This window comes from Abramis brama (assembly GCF_963993115.1).
Source record: "Abramis brama genome assembly, chromosome: 13".
NCBI lineage: Eukaryota > Metazoa > Chordata > Actinopteri > Cypriniformes > Leuciscidae > Abramis > Abramis brama.
The window spans coordinates 8,335,294-8,351,733 of NC_139975.1; the positions used below are offsets into that span (position 1 = coordinate 8,335,294).

Consider the following 16,440-nt stretch of genomic DNA (forward strand, 5'->3'; position numbering starts at 1 on the left):
ACAGGGCATTTTTCCAAGAAATAAGGTTAATTAGCTTTTTTTTTTTTTTTTGGGCGCAGTCTCTGCTGTGGTTGGATGCAGGCAGTGCTATGACTGTGTGTATCAGAGAGTCATTGACATTGTTGTCGATCAGCAGGTGGTCAAGCTTATTATAACCAGCTCAAATCATGCCCATGTCTGGTGAAATTGGTCCAGACCTGCATCATTTAGCAGCGGGCCAAAGGCAAGCCTTTATTACACTGGCTTTGAAACCGCCAGACATTGACTTAAAGCAAGTCGATGCAATCCAGGCACGTTAACAAAACAGCAGGCACAGTGTACTGCATGTTGTTTTGTTTGCTATTCTGGCTGTAAAGTATAGATTCATCAATCAATATGAATTGATTTTCATGTTGAACAATCAAAAGAAAAAGAAGGTACATCAAAAACTGCCTGTGTTTACTCTCTGCTATTAATTGAATGTAAGTGATTATGACTGTACGGTATACGATTGCTTTTTTACAACAGAACCCTGTTGGGAACATTCTACACATCTTTGGCCAGCAGTCAAATCTATAGTCTAAATAACAAGGCAACAGTGCATGGACAGGGAATATAGGGAATTTTCTAGACACAGATCCATGAACATTTAATTATAAAGGCAGATCTGGGCACACTTGACTAGTCTTGCATACCGAACTTTAATTTGCCTGGGAAGTTCAGTGTGCATGTTGAACAATGCAGCAGAAATATAAAGAAATAGTACATGCAAAAATGAAAATTATGTAATTTTTTTAACATGCCCTCAATGATTATCAATTTTGTATGACTTTCCTCCTTACATAAAACCAAAAACATGAATGAAAATCAATGATTACATGAATTCATAATAATATGATTTAATTTATAAAACTATATACTTTATTTTTATATACACTACCGTTCAAAAGTTTGGGGTCGGTAAGATTTGTGCATGTTTTCATGCTGAAGTCTCTTATGCTCACCAAGGAATTAATAAGTCTTAAGTATTCATTTATTTTAAAAAATGAACCCAAACTTTTGAACGGTAGTGTAGATTTTATTTATACTTACTAATAACAAAAAATTCTAAACATCTTTTTAAATATTAAGAGTTCTGAATCCAAACCATATATATATATATATGGCGAAACCTGGTGTATTCTGGTGTCTACCCAGTTTATATATATATTTATATATATATATGTGAATTTTTATTTATTTATATTTACTTAAATGTGGGTCTGTCTATTAGTGGAATACTTTTATTCCAGTTGAGTCTGATGCCATCAGTCTGTTTTCATTTAATTGAAATGGCTTTCTTCTTATGAGATGTTCATATTGCTCTTTTGAAGGTTATTAATTGAAGACAATTTTCATTTTTGGCTGTACGAGCCGTTTAATCTATCTCATACAATTTTGTTGCGCACCTAACCAATCTATCATTCTGAATAGATGTTAAACACTTCTGATAGGTTAAGGCAGCTGTAATCTTCTCTTTCGGGCTGATCCGTTGAGACGCTGAACTCAGCGAAAGGGCTTTAATCTCGCAGACAATGCCGAACGTACAACTGTGCATTACAGCACAGTGCTCTATCAGGTCCTGTGATAATTGCAGATTCCACGCAGACATGCCTCCACACAGGCTTTACACAAAATAATTTCATTTTGGCTTAACTTCAAAACAAGCATTGATTTTGTCTTTTGGAAATGACTGGATGTTCTGTAGCCGGAGACGGGCTCACTAGACTCAGACTGACCTACTTTTCCATGAACCAGCCTCTCTCTTATGTTGCAGACAGCTGTGCCATGCTGAAACCTCAATGAGATCTAGACTGTTTGTGAGGGCTGGCGGTAGAAGCTATACTTTAAAACACATTCCACTTGCTGTTTTTCCTACAGATCTTTGTTGACCCACTGTCCTCTTTCACTGCATAGTGGCATTTAACGTCTTGATATGGTGCATCAACTTGATCTCATTCTCATTTTGCCTGTGCGAAGGCAAAGAAAATCAATTTGTAGATCAATATAAGCTAAGTGTGACTATATTAGACTTTGTTCTGTGGATGTTCTTGGCATGCTTTAAACAGCAGGACATTATAACCCGACTGTGTTTGGATTTGAAATGGAAGCTGCTTACAGCATACTGCAATATACTGCATACAGCTTACTTTTTTTTATTGAAAATAGTATGTGAAATAGTATGCATGTATAATTTCAGACAGTAGTTTGCTGCATTGTTGTGACATTTTTAATTCAGCGAGTGACATCTTGGCTTATTTTGCATTTGTAATCCAATTTTCATTTAATTTCATATAATCCAATATAATTTGTGGCATTTTAATCAATCAGTCAAAACAGTGTTAAAATGTTAAATTTTAAAAATTGTGGTTAATGTTAAAAAAGAAAATGTACATACTGTGCACATTATAGGCTACATACTGCTTAAATAGTATGCTAATATGCCATTGTGAACATTATATTTTTGATATTTCCCATGATGCCTTTGTGATGGGGAAGCCATGATCATATATGTTCCAGAGCTGTTGGGGCTGCTGGGATTAGACAGGTTGGCACGGTAACCCACTTTATGGTGTGTGAGTAATGAGAGCGGCTGCAAATTACAGCACGAGAGAGATCTGTTCTTTCCCAGAAGCACTTTGGGTATATGAGACCCTGACCTTTGACCTTGCTGTTGCAGACATCGGTGCCCGCAGGATTTATTAACTGCACTCGGTAATCCACTGCCCACTTTATTTGTCATAGGCAGCTTATATAAAGACATTCAAAATAGTCAAATATGATTCCCTCTGAAGTTCACAACGCAAACAACATAAAAGCCATAAAAAACCCTAAAGGACAGAAACAAGAAATGATTTAGAATTTTATAGAAATGTTATATATATATATATATATATATATATATATATATATATATATATTAAAATTCACTTTAAATCAGCATAAATTAACAGTACTTCTATTAGTTTACAATTAGTTATTTTTTATATTATGGTAATGAGAGTTTGTCATGAAAATAATATCACAATGCAATACCTAATGACTCTAAAATAGGCTTCATTTTCCTCAAGAAAAATATATCTTTTTATACTTTTTTGTGTTAAATGTACATTAGTTAGAGTAAATGTTTTCATTCATCCACATCCCTAGTGTTCTTCAGAGCCACTGAATCAAGTTAAACAGGGATATCAAATAGTGAAATACTCTTTATCTGGATATTTCTTGTCAAACAGTTTCACGCAAGGGAATGCTGGACCACAGGGCCTTGAAATTGCTTTCATGAAATCACTCTCCCTTCTAAGTCAACACTTTGATAATATAGGACCCCCCCCCATCTCTGTCTGTTGTCTTCCTCTATTTCCCTTGCCTTCTCTGCTGTCTCATTTATCCTTGAGAGTAAGATGAGAAATAAGCATGTCTGTAATTGAGCAAACTCATTAAAACATTGTCATCAGTTTTCTCCCTGTCTCAGACTGCAGTGTGCTAATGTGTTTATAATGAGAAAGGCCTGTGTTATTGCCAGGCAGAGAGTGTACGGTCAGGTGCTCCTCAACGATTGATCAAATGTTGCTGTATCCCAGAGCTACTTCTGTATCATTACCTTATGCAACATCCAACTCTTTTCAGGGCGCTTTGTCGAGTCTTTTTTACAGCCGCTCACTGTTGAGAAACAAAGAACAGCAAGATAATTAGTAAATGAATACAATTTATTCTGACTGTAATGACTTCAACTCGCCCTCCCTCAAGAAGCAGGGGGTTTCATAGTCTCTTTCTGTGCAAACAAAGATAAGAAATGCAGCATCCAGATCAATGGGCTTAGACGTTGAATATCTGCTTTATTTTCTTAAGGGAATGACATATCTGTATGCCGACTATTAGACTATTAATGCAGCATTCATTTAGTAACGTGCCTGAGAAATAACAGTCTCACCATGTCCGAATCCTCCCAGTCGGAGTCCTTCATCATCGTCATTTAGGACAGCAAGATTTTCCTGACGCCTTTCCCATATGACGCCACTGTAAAGCGTACTAAAACTGAAGAGAAAACATATTCATGCAGTTATAGATTAACAATGCAACATTACACTGTCCAATACATTTTATAATAATAATCTATCCATCCATCCGTCCGTCCATCCATCCATCCGTCCATCCGTCCGTCCGTCCGTCCGTCCGTCCGTCCGTCTGTCTGTCTGTCTGCCTATTTCTGGATAACTAAAGTGCATTAATTTAGCTTTAATTTAGTATACCAAAAGTACAATTGCAGGGTATTTAAGTACATAAATATGTACATTTATTTATTACATTTATTTATATGTTTATTTTTCACTAGGGTATCCATCCATATCATACAATAAAATGATTAAAATGAAATAAAAATAGACAAAATAAACCAAAATAAGCATAGAAATATAGAAAGAATGTGCCATTGTGAATAAATCACAGTGTTCTGCAGCTATTTGTGCAATACTTCAGGACGGTTTCAGCAGTATTTCAGCAGCCATGTTCAAAAATAGACTTAATTTTCTCAGTCTCTCCCCCACTGTGCCATTGACCGGCATCAGACGCTGTAAGCCACGCATTCAGGCTGTTTAACACACACAGCAAAGTCTTCCAGTCAAATGTAGCACAACAGTAATGGAAGGGGTCTCCATGGCAACCACTTCCTCCCGTTTTCAATTCAGCAAGCGATAAATTCATTGAGGGTGTGTGGGTTCTAAAAAAAAAAAAAAAAAAAAATTGAAGCATGCTTTCCTACTTGTTACATCTCGACCCCTTCGTCTTTCATTATTAACGGATGGCACTAAAGACGCAACATCTACGAAAGCAATGTCTGCTTGCAGAACGATACAGAATAATCAAGCCACGTAATCTACTGTTTTGAGCTCATCACCCTTCAAACAAATGCATCTTTTAGAGGAAGATAAAAGAAGATTTCTGAAAGGTAGGAAACCCTCCTACAGATGTGAATAGTAACCTAAGATGTTCAGAAACATTTGGTTGAAGACAATCCATCACAAAATCGCTCATTTTGAATTGTATGCCTAGAAAAGATGAAAGACTTGCTTATCTTTCTCTGTGTACCAGCATTAAAATCAATCTTTCTAGAAACTGATTTATTAGATGTCTCGAGTTAATCCTGTCGTATGTAAATTATGAGGCAGTTTCTGTCCTCGGCGGTGAATCCCGTGGATTTAGTGTTGAACGTGAAGGATGTTGTGTATTTCTGTGTCAGATGATAATGAATGGAAGGAAGGGTAGTCGGAGGAGGGGAGCGTAGGCTCTCTGTGGGGTGGAGATTTCTGAGATCTCTGAGCTCTTCATGCTGTGGGAACGACAGCTCTTGCTCTCTTTATCTGTTTAAGTGCATGGAATTTTTTTTCTAGCCATTTCGTCTGATGCAGGGATTCCAGAAGTATTTAATCTTCTGCTAAACATGATTTTTGAGGATTATTTTATGTATTTGGAAGCACAAAAAATTCAGTACTTTTCCTAAGTCTCTTTTAACCTTTTTCTCACAAATGTGTGCCACTAGAACACAACGCATTTCTTGAAGTCGGTATCGACAGCTTAAAATTGTTAAGAGAGGCAGGCATTTAACATATGCAGATTTAACACATGTGGATTTAACATATGCGAATTTAGATGGAGGACTAATTGCTGTTTTTCGACTAATCGCATGTATTTTGCAACCAATGCATTTCATGATTGCTAACCACTGTACCTTTTAATTCTGCTGTGATTAATAAAATCGACAGAGCTTATCATTTATTGTATTTTGATATTGCAGAACACAATAGCCCGGATATCTGAATATTTCATATTCCTAATACCATCTTTTTATAAGAATAGTGTAGACCTAAGAAAAACTCTACTATGAATTGATATTCTTCTGGCAACCCTGCATTATTTTAATGGAATAGTTCCCCAAAAAAATTATTTACTCACACCAGACCTGTGTGACTTTCTTTTTTCCACGTATGAGGTTTAGCAGAATAATAGCTTAGTGTGAAGAAAAAAGACATATTTATGATGTTAGAAATCGATAATCTTTTCCTTCATTGCAGTTCTCAAATCTCATTGACATTCAAGTCCAGATAAGTCATTTTTAGTTGTACAGCACTTTTCACAATCCATGTTGTTTCATCCATATGGCGTGTCAAGATGTGCACATCTTGATGACAATGATGCCAAACATGTCATTGGTTTTTAATTTTTAATGTCTCTTGTGACCAATTGCAACACGTCAAAAGTAAATACAATTGCATATTACGCGTGTTGTTCGAAGACTTATAATTAGAGTGTGGGCTTTGTGCATATTAACTCATTACTCAGCTCTCTTACTTGATTCTGATTCATCATTTGCAGCATTCTGTGGTTAAATATGTTTTAGAAAACTAAGAATGTTTTAGAAAACCAATTTCCTAGATGTTTTATATGACTCCATGGTCTCTTTCTTCTTGCATAATAAAATAGTTTACTCTCAAATCAATATTTCATGGAGCTGTGTAAATAAGTGGTTTAACGTATAGAGCCAGTCATTAATCACCAAATAAACTCCTTAAGTGACATACAAGATCAATCATTGTGGTTAATTTTATGATAATGACCAGCTCACTGTACATTATCCGTTGTAAAGAGTGGTAAGTCTTGTATACATAAAGGCTCTCTTGTGTTGTGTTGCAGCTGACATCATCTCTACTGTGGAGTTCAACTCTACTGGAGAGCTCTTGGCCACGGGAGACAAGGGAGGAAGAGTTGTGGTTTTCCAAAGGGAGCAAGAGGTAAGACGAAACCATGAAATCTTTCACATCATGCAGTCATTCCTGTAAAAAAAAGGATGGCACTCAGCAGGTCAATCTAATCTGTACTTCTCTTACCGTGTGAGCAAAAACCACAGGGTCGCACCCTGTAACACAACTTCCTGTGGCTTTGAGCAAGGTTTCAATAGACACACAATGGTAACACAGGTGAGGTCTCGATAAACCTCAGGTGCACATGCTCAGACGTGAAGCTTTCGTCACGTGTTTATTCATTAAACAGCAAACAGTTTTGGGGAAGCTTCTTTAGAATTAGAGAGTAGATACACTACAAGCTACTAACAATAAGGAACTAAGCACACTGAAGCAACTTAAAGGGATAGTTCACCCAAAAATGAAGATTTCGTCACCAAACCTGTATGACTTTCTTTCTTATGTGGAACAAAAAAGAAGATATTGAGATTTTTTTTTTTCTCCATATATTGGAAGTCATAACCAAACCTGTTTGGAAACAAGAGAACTATATATTTTCATATAAATAATTACATTGTTGTATTTTTAGGACAAAAACAATTTGAATTTTTTGAAAAACCTTAATTAGGATGACAGCATCAAACTTGAACAGATATATACTACTATATACACAACTAGACAAAAATACAAAAAAATAAATGACACATAAATTCAGTTATAACAAAAAACATACAGCAGTATATAACAGATTCATTTAACTATGGTTTAATACAGGTCAAGAGATACACTTATATCTATACTGTATGTGCATATTTTTCTATTACTAAAAATCAGCATTAAATTCATCCTAAACTAGTATAGGAGGTTGTTGATTTAGCTATTCATTGTAAATATTTAGCTCTAAAAGGCCTAAAATGCCAAATCAGTGAAACTTCTATTTATTCATTCAAATAAACTGTCCAAATGAACCAGATTCACTGAGAGGGTTAGTCGTTTAGGTTACGTAAAGCTGTATGCACAATACAATGAGACATTAAAAGAGCAAATTAATGTTTGGTCGAGGTACAGTGGTACTCATTGGAAAAAGTAGCTTGTTATTGGAAAACAGTCATTACTAAACTACTGTCACAACTATTAGATACTCCTCAACACTGAAGGAGGGCTTTTCTTTTCAGTTCAGTTTATTCTGCCTGTAGAATAGATGGCATGCTATCAGCAAATCCAGACACATACGAACATGCCCAAAACGCTAGCACACACACACACACGGATAGATTGTTATAACCCTCTCTAGAGAGGGACTGTTCTCTGTTTACTTTAATTTAACTGCATGAGTGGTTTTCACAATTATTGATTTTGATGGTTCCCATTGTGAAAACTTCCTTATTTCCATGCTGTCATTGATTGCGAATGCATTAAATGTAATAGTCCAACTGTGACCAGGAAACCTGCAATTAATGTTAACAGAATCAGCAGCACATTATGTGATATTCACAGGCGGAAAGCCCTGTAGATTTCCATTAATCTCAATGCTCATTATTAACAAAGTTCCAAATCCTGTGTCTCTTCCGAGTTCATTTATTATATATTTTCAGCTAATTAGTTAGTTTATGTTTTCTGTTAAGAATTTGCAGAGTACTGCAGATCTCCTCCCATATTTAATACCTATATTACCATAACAAAACAAATGATAGTAATGAGCTATGTTGGTCTTTGCAACTGAACAAACCACCTAGATAGATGAAATCTCTCTCTTCTCACCCACAGAGCAAGAACCAGCCTCACAGACGTGGGGAGTATAATGTTTACAGCACGTTTCAGAGTCACGAGCCGGAGTTTGACTACCTGAAGAGTTTAGAGATCGAGGAGAAGATCAATAAGATACGCTGGCTGCCTCAGCAGAACGCTGCCTACTTCCTGCTCTCCACCAATGGTGAGTGACGTTTGAGATCTCAGTGCAAAAAAATAATGCTGTTACAGGGATAGTTCCCCCAAAATAAAACGTTTTGCTATCGTTTACTCATCCTCACATTGTTCCAAACCTGTATGACTGACTTTCTTGTGTGGAACACAAAAGAAGATATTTGAAAGTCAGTGAAGTCCAAACAACAATATTTAATTATAATAGCCGCTGCCATTTCAACGAAAGATTGTTGGAACAGTAGGAACTGTAAAGTCCTCCAATGACATCAGACATCTCCCCATGTTCAGATGGTATGGCTACGGTTTATATACTCAGTTGGTGCTGGATATTTTCCAGCCATGTGCCAGATTGTGTCCCACAGACTGTTAAATTTCTCACTGCCCACCTTTTTATTTTCTTCTCTCTCTTAATCTCTCCTCCTTTTATCATGTCTTGCTCCCTCCAAATGGTATATTGAAGCTGTGTGTAACTGTTTATTTTCAGATAAAACTGTGAAACTGTGGAAGATCAGTGAGAGGGATAAGAGACCGGAGGGATATAACCTAAAGGATGAAGATGGAAGAATCAGAGACCCGTCCACCATCACCTCATTACGGGTCAGCATGCTTGTATTAACACCACCTGCAAAATATGGATACTCAAAATGTGTTATATTTGTTCATTAGATATGTCAGAACACCTGAGGATGATTCTGACAAAAATAAAGAAAATAATTAATTTAAATTTCATCCATTACAGTAATGAGAATGTCCTTAGTTGTCATGAAAATTACGTCACAATACAGAAAATATGAATGGTCTTTAAAATAGGCTTCATTGTCTTTAAGCATGATATCATTTCTTATTTATTTCTTTTGATTTTAAAATTTAACATGACTCAGACATGTTCTTCAAAGGTTTCTTAAGATGCACTCCTACAATCCATGTCTAAGTATTTCAGCAGTTTAGCTGACAGTAATGTATGATGAAATCTATAGTTAGCTTTTGTAGAATCTTGTTTTTAGCTGGAATGGCACATAGCTGAACAGTTACATTTCATCATCCACTGAATCCTGTACCAAGAAGTCAGAGGTTTATTATAAATCTTCTGGTGCATGTTCTCATTAACGCTTTTCGCTCAAATTCTCACATGAAGCTGACAAACGATGAGCCGTCAGCGACCAAAAGCCATTCATTCATAATCAAACAGCAAGGACAAAGAGAGATGATAATGTGCAGTGAAGGGGCTCACAATCATTCCTCCCTCTGCTCGTTCTCCACTCATCCCTCAAAATTGAATACAGATACAAAGAGGGCGCGACTCCGAGTAGCCATTAATGTTTGGTGCGGTGTCTGTTTTCTGCTCCATGGCCTAATGGATTAAAGCACTCCACTCCTCCACCATTGTCTGTCCGGGCAGAAGATTAGCCTGACACCGGGGTGATGGCATGGAGCGGGCGGCAATCCCATTTGGACCGTGAAATGTATGTGCGGTGGAGATGCGGAGACGGATTTATCATGGAGCTCCGGTAGTGAGGGAGGAGGGGAAGGATGAGACGCACATGTCATGTGTTCTGGCAGTCACCATTGCCAACGCTGTGATCTTACTCTTGTCTCAGTATGCGATTTTACCCCTAAGGTTCGCAGTGGACTGGTTTCTACAATCCATGAGGTGACGTGATACACGGTGTGACTGCCGTGCCATTTAAAGCCAGCGGTTACCTGACCTTTTATAACAATACAGCAAATCAAAATGGATTCTTGTGCTATTTGACCTACTAATGCTGTCTGTGCCATAAAAACGGAAAGCTAGGTGTTGGCCAATCCCCCCCACCCCCCTGCCTATCTTAGTGATAGATAATAAACATGTTTTATTATCTTTACCATGGTCTTTCACTCTCTCCTTTTCTCCTGCGTTTGCTCTTTGAACTACTGGCTGACTGCTAAATTTGGCACAGGAAGTTATTTTCTCTCAGGAGACATTAGATACAGAGGGATCTCCTTAGATTCCCAGTTATTTTATACGTAAAGAAAAGGACAAATTCCTGTAGCGCAAGACTTATGACTAATGGCATGTTCCCAGCTTATTCTGGCTAAAAATCACCCACTGTCATCTAACTGACAGTTAATGTTGTTTCAAAGCGGTGGTTCTCAACCATTTAGCAAACTTTTATATTATATTTAAACAATCTAATCTACTTATATCGCTAAAACAAACATACAATTAATATGAAAATGTATATTTCTTTTTTCCGCTCAATAACTACTGAAGAACATACGGTTCTTGAAGCTTCTTGAAGTGTTGTTATCTGGCATAATGGTTCTGCTCATCTGATTTAAGTGCCTCCTCTTTCAAAGAGTTGATGATAACCTGGCAAATCCATTGACTAGTGGACAAATCCAAGACATTGAACCCTTACTCATGAAAATATGCATCAGATGGTCAGCGAATAAACCGTGGGTGGTCCATGGATGTGCCGTGTTATGCTGAGACTAATAATAATAAAAGAATGACACATAAATCTGTCAGCGTGTCAAACAAACAGCGCATGAAATGCTAATTTATGCACTTAGGCGTGCACAGCTAAATCAAACCATCCTGATATACACGTTCCTCTCTAAAAGCTACCACAGAATCATTTAGCTCTGCATTTGAATGCAACATTATAATAGTGGTTCAAAAAACTGAAGGGTAATTTCAGAGCTAAGGACTTGAATGCGTCTCACTCAAGGCAGAGGTGCTTCTGTGATGTGGTAATAAGTGACTCTCTTTTGGGATGACATATGCTGCCTCTAAACATCAGCATCAGTTAAACAGCCCACATCTGCATACTGCAATTAGGACCTGCGGGTGGAGAGCTGGTGCTGTTCTGGGCACCGGCTAACAGCGGGAAGTGCAATACAGTGGACTCTTATAAATGTGTCCCGCCGGATGGTTCCAGCTCACAAATGCCAAACGCACATTGGGCACCATCATAATGGTCATTAGCCCCACTTAGATGCGAGAGCAAAATAGAACTCTAAAAAAGGTTAATCATGCATTTTTAATCAGTTGTACCAATTATTAAAACCCCCATGAAATGGTCTGAGGAGTTAAGATTCCATTCCTCTGTTAATGTATGTAGTCAATAACCTTTAGTTTGCATTTCAGACCCAAATATCATACTTGACGGCTTGTACTATGGATGAAAGCAATGACACTTTTACAATTAATAAAATACAGGCACTTTCTTCGCAACTGATGTTTGGGAAAGGAAGTAAATGGTAGCCAAATTCATTTATTATGTAAAGGAAGTAGGACATTCTCTTTCCAGAGAGAACAAATATTTGTATAGTGCAAGATGTGTCAATGTTTTTGGTGCATATGAAGTTAAATTTGGAGTGTGCTAGCATATGACCTCAAAGCTAATGCAAACATCCATAAAGCTTGGGTTCATTGGGTCTTTTAAACTAGAATATTAAAATAAGCTAAACTATCTCCCTGTTCTGACCTGCTGTTCAATTCAGCGTTCTTTAAATAGACTTGTGGTTTATTATTTATGTCCCAGTTCTTGCTGATGAAATACAAGAAGATAAACCAACTAGTGGTCACATGACCAACAATCTTTGAAAAAAGGATGACTTTGTTGTGGCTGTTGTAGTTGTTACAGCAGATTCTGACATTTCTTTGTCTCTTTTCATTTCTTCAGGTGCCAGTACTGCAGCCCATGGACCTCATGGTTGAGGCCATGCCCCGGAGAGTGTTTTCCAATGCGCACACGTACCACATCAACTCCATCTCTGTCAACAGTGACTACGAGACCTTCATGTCCACCGATGACTTAAGGATCAACCTGTGGAACCTGGAGATCACAAACAGAAGCTTCAGTATCCTTTGTATGTCATTAAATCTGACAGAAACATGTTTTTGAAAAAGAAAGTTTACCTTCAGGACTAGGCCCAGCACAATTGTAAACCGCTTAGTTGTCAACCTAAATTGGTCTTTTCCCCCATTTGCCGGTTTCCCATATGACTATTATTTATGATTTATTGTGCTGCTACTACTAGACCTGTGAGTTTTCCTGAGCTGCTTTTTCAGACATTGTAGACATTAAGCCAGCAAACATGGAGGAGTTGACGGAGGTGATAACGGCAGCAGAGTTTCATCCACACCAGTGCAACACCTTCGTCTACAGTAGCAGTAAAGGCTCCATACGTCTGTGTGACATGAGGGCAGCAGCGCTCTGTGACAACCACTCGAAATGTGAGTCAGTGCAACCCTAAAGGGAAGAAAGACATTAAAGAGACAATTGTTGAAATACACTATCATTCAAAAGTTTGGGGTCAGAAAGATTTATTTTTTTAAAGAAATTAAGAATTTTATTCAGCAAGGATGCATTAAAAGTGACAGCAACAACATTTACAGTGTTACAAAAGATACATATTTGGGGGGGATTAAGCAGCACAACTGTTTCCAACATTGATAAAAAATGTTTCTTGAGCACCAATTAGCATTTTGTAATGATTTCTGAAGGATCATGTGACACTACCTATGTTTCCATCCAAAGTTTCGAATTTAATTTATGCACCAAATTTTGCGAATAAAGCAGCATTTCCATCCCATGTGTTCCTTGGCACAAAATATCTGTAATAAAATGGAAGTTAAATTACATTATAAAATATATTCAAATAGAAAAAGAGTTATTCTATTGTAATAACATTTCACAATATTACTGTGTTTATGATCAAATACATGCAGCCTTGGTGAGCATAAGAGACTTAAAAAAAGAGATTTTAAAAATCTTACCAACCCCAAACTTTTGAACAGTAGTTTACACTTATAAAATGAACGTGAATAGCTTAGCTCAGGTAATTTGCATTATGGGATTTGATGAGAAATGTTTGAGTTCATATTGAAATCTCAGACTTTGTAGACAATTGAGATTGCTGATTGCTGAAAGGGCTGATTGGTTAGAAAAGCGGTAGCACACATCTAATCACCATACTGTAGGATTTAAAGTACCATTCACGTCTCTTACACAAATGGTGTGGAATGAGTTATGCACCTACATTTAATACTTAGGATGAGGGATTTGAACAAACCCCCAATTGGTAGGTAACAGCAAACACCACTACTAAAGCTTCTCTGAGGTCCTTAACACGTTGCAGACATTTTTGTCCCAGTTTAAATGAGTGCTTACTGCATTCTACCAACATTTATTGTAGTTTTACATATTTATGGGGCAGTACAGCTCTAGAAACACTGTTGTCTCTGGAGAGCACAGCCAGTACATACGCCATGACAGGGATTAGCCTCTCTTCCACCTAGGGCGAGGGCGTTGGAGGTGAGGATTATGCTAATTTTTAATATGATTGCGTCTCCTTGAGCTTAACTGGCTAATTTCATTTGGGGATTGGACACAATGCAGACTGATGAACCTATACTGATGGTATACAGTGGCATCCCCTTTGGCTGCACATGGCTGGATTGATAACCACAAATTGACAGATTTCCATTTCTTAAGTCATAGATGCTCGGGTCTCCAGTTTAAGGTGGGAAACATCCATGTGCATTTGATGATCAGATTGAATGCATTGACATTTAAGCTTGGCATAAAAATCAATGCTCAAGGGGAGATCGCAATGCTTATAGTTTTCTCACCGCTCAAAGAATTCGGTCATTTCCTTAGTTTTATCGACGTGCTTACTGGTCCATGCGTTCGCATCCTGTTGAATAGACATTTACATACTGCTGCTGAATTTTAAAAGGCCAGATTTGCTGGAGGGGGTAACAACTGTGAGGGCTTGAGTTTTAGCTGCCTTGGTTTGTATCTCCAGAACCACGCTGACCTAAATTATACACACATCTGTCAATGTTTTCCCTGGTACATGACCTCACAGCAGGCAGATCTGCCAGTTTGCCTCAGGAAAGACCTCCTCAATGCCTTCTCCATCGCATAGTGTGTGCTGCTCCTTCCATCCACACTAATAAATCTTCCAGACATCCCAGAGAATATTCTTAAAAATCAATCTGCGGTGGCAGGCGGGGGATGCTAACCAAGCCCAGCAGGGCTCCGAGTCTGGGCGGAGGGTCGTATCCCCTCATATCACTCCCCAGAGGACTCATTAGCCCCCTCTGAATGACACCCAGCAAGACTGCAGGTGGACAGGCTCACAATGTGACAAGGCACACTCATGACAAACACCTGCAGTCCACCAGTGTCCAAATATCCCCGCAAGCATTGATCTGTTTCCTCCCCCTCTGCCCATGTTTTTTCATCCGCTGTGTAGATGCCTGCCGACACATCACAAGATAATCCACAACTAAGTCAACAAAACAGTGAGGGGATACTCGATAGTGGATGATAAATATCTGTTTCTCTTCTCTGACAGGTGTATTATTTCCCAGGCGAGCCGGCAGATTTATGATGTGTTATGCAGCAATTGGTGAAACTCATTCAGAAAAACTTTCTTTGGCCAGTCGCTTGTTATTAAAGCCAACATGAAACAGCACTCGCAATCTATTTTACTTCTTTAATGTGACATATTTCTGAGCGAGATGGGATATTCAGTGTGGACAGGATATGTTTTTATCCTCGTTTTAAAGTGTTTCTTTATTTTATTTCTCAATTATTCTCATCTAGTTTTTGAGGAGCCAGAAGACCCAAGCAATCGTTCCTTTTTCTCTGAAATCATCTCCTCCATCTCGGACGTTAAATTTAGCCACAGTGGGCGGTACCTGATGACACGTGACTACCTGACAGTAAAGGTCTGGGATCTGAACATGGAGAGCAAACCACTGGAAACCTATCAGGTAAGGCACTTCATTTCATTGCATTTAACAAAGTATTGACTAATGCACAATTTTAAGGGCCCCATGAAGTCAAACTTGGCTTTTCTGGCTTTTAATCCATGTCTGGTAGCTTTGAGGTCATCTATATGCTTGTATGCTCCTAAAACAGGGTTTCTCAAACTCGGTCCTGGAGGGCCACTGTCCTGCACAGTTTAGCTCCAACCCTGATCAAACACACCTAGTTGTGAGTTTCTAGTGATCCTGAAGACATTGATTAGCTTGCTCAGGTGTGTTTGATCAGGGTTGGAGCTAAACTGTGCAGGACAGTGGCCCTCCAGGACTGAGTTTGAGAAACACTGTCCTAAAAGAAGACAAATCAAATCTTTTAGTATACATAAACATTTAAAATGTACAGTCAGGAAAACAGACCAAAAGTGATGCCTCATCTTTTACTACACAAATGTTGCCCAATAAAATGCCCTCTAGAATGATAAGGTCATCTCCCCCAAATTATAAAATCCACCTACCTCCATTCAGCAATAGCAAGTAGCAAATCACGCTTCATCTTTGGTTTCTCTAAATGTACTACTTTGGTGGCTTAATTTACTTAATGTATCGGCCAGTTAGGCACAAAGTGGGACATCTTCCACCAATGGGCTGGAAAATAAGACAACAATATCATGGGGTCTTTAAAAATCACACATTGTCTAAAAAGAGAAGAATTTTTCATAACCGGTGTTTACTAAATTAAGTCAGACTTGCACAAAAATGGTCATCGTTGTCTCCACCAGGTTCATGATTACCTAAGAAGTAAGCTCTGCTCGCTGTATGAGAATGACTGCATCTTCGACAAATTTGAATGTGTTTGGAATGGATGCGACAGGTCAGTGTTTTACACAGCTGTATTAAATATTCACTTTGCTACACATACTGGTCTTATTGTGAATGGTTAATCAGTGCACAGTTACAGTATTCAAAAGATAAATTAAAATAAATGGAAAAAAATATTGTTGA

The 16,440-nt window shown here is 38.0% G+C and overlaps 1 protein-coding gene across 3 annotated transcripts in view; it reads left to right on the forward strand.

Annotated features, from left to right (window-relative positions):
* ppp2r2ba (protein phosphatase 2, regulatory subunit B, beta a) overlaps window positions 1-16,440 on the forward strand; it is a 57,020-nt gene that overhangs the window by 38,860 nt on the left and 1,720 nt on the right. For all 3 annotated transcript variants that reach the window (XM_084132442.1, XM_084132441.1, XM_084132443.1), the window contains 7 exons: window positions 6,706-6,803; window positions 8,520-8,685; window positions 9,160-9,272; window positions 12,344-12,521; window positions 12,733-12,897; window positions 15,278-15,447; window positions 16,218-16,309. In XM_084132442.1, the coding sequence (XP_083988568.1) occupies window positions 6,706-6,803; window positions 8,520-8,685; window positions 9,160-9,272; window positions 12,344-12,521; window positions 12,733-12,897; window positions 15,278-15,447; window positions 16,218-16,309 (982 nt within the window). The remainder of the gene's footprint in view (window positions 1-6,705; window positions 6,804-8,519; window positions 8,686-9,159; window positions 9,273-12,343; window positions 12,522-12,732; window positions 12,898-15,277; window positions 15,448-16,217; window positions 16,310-16,440) is intronic.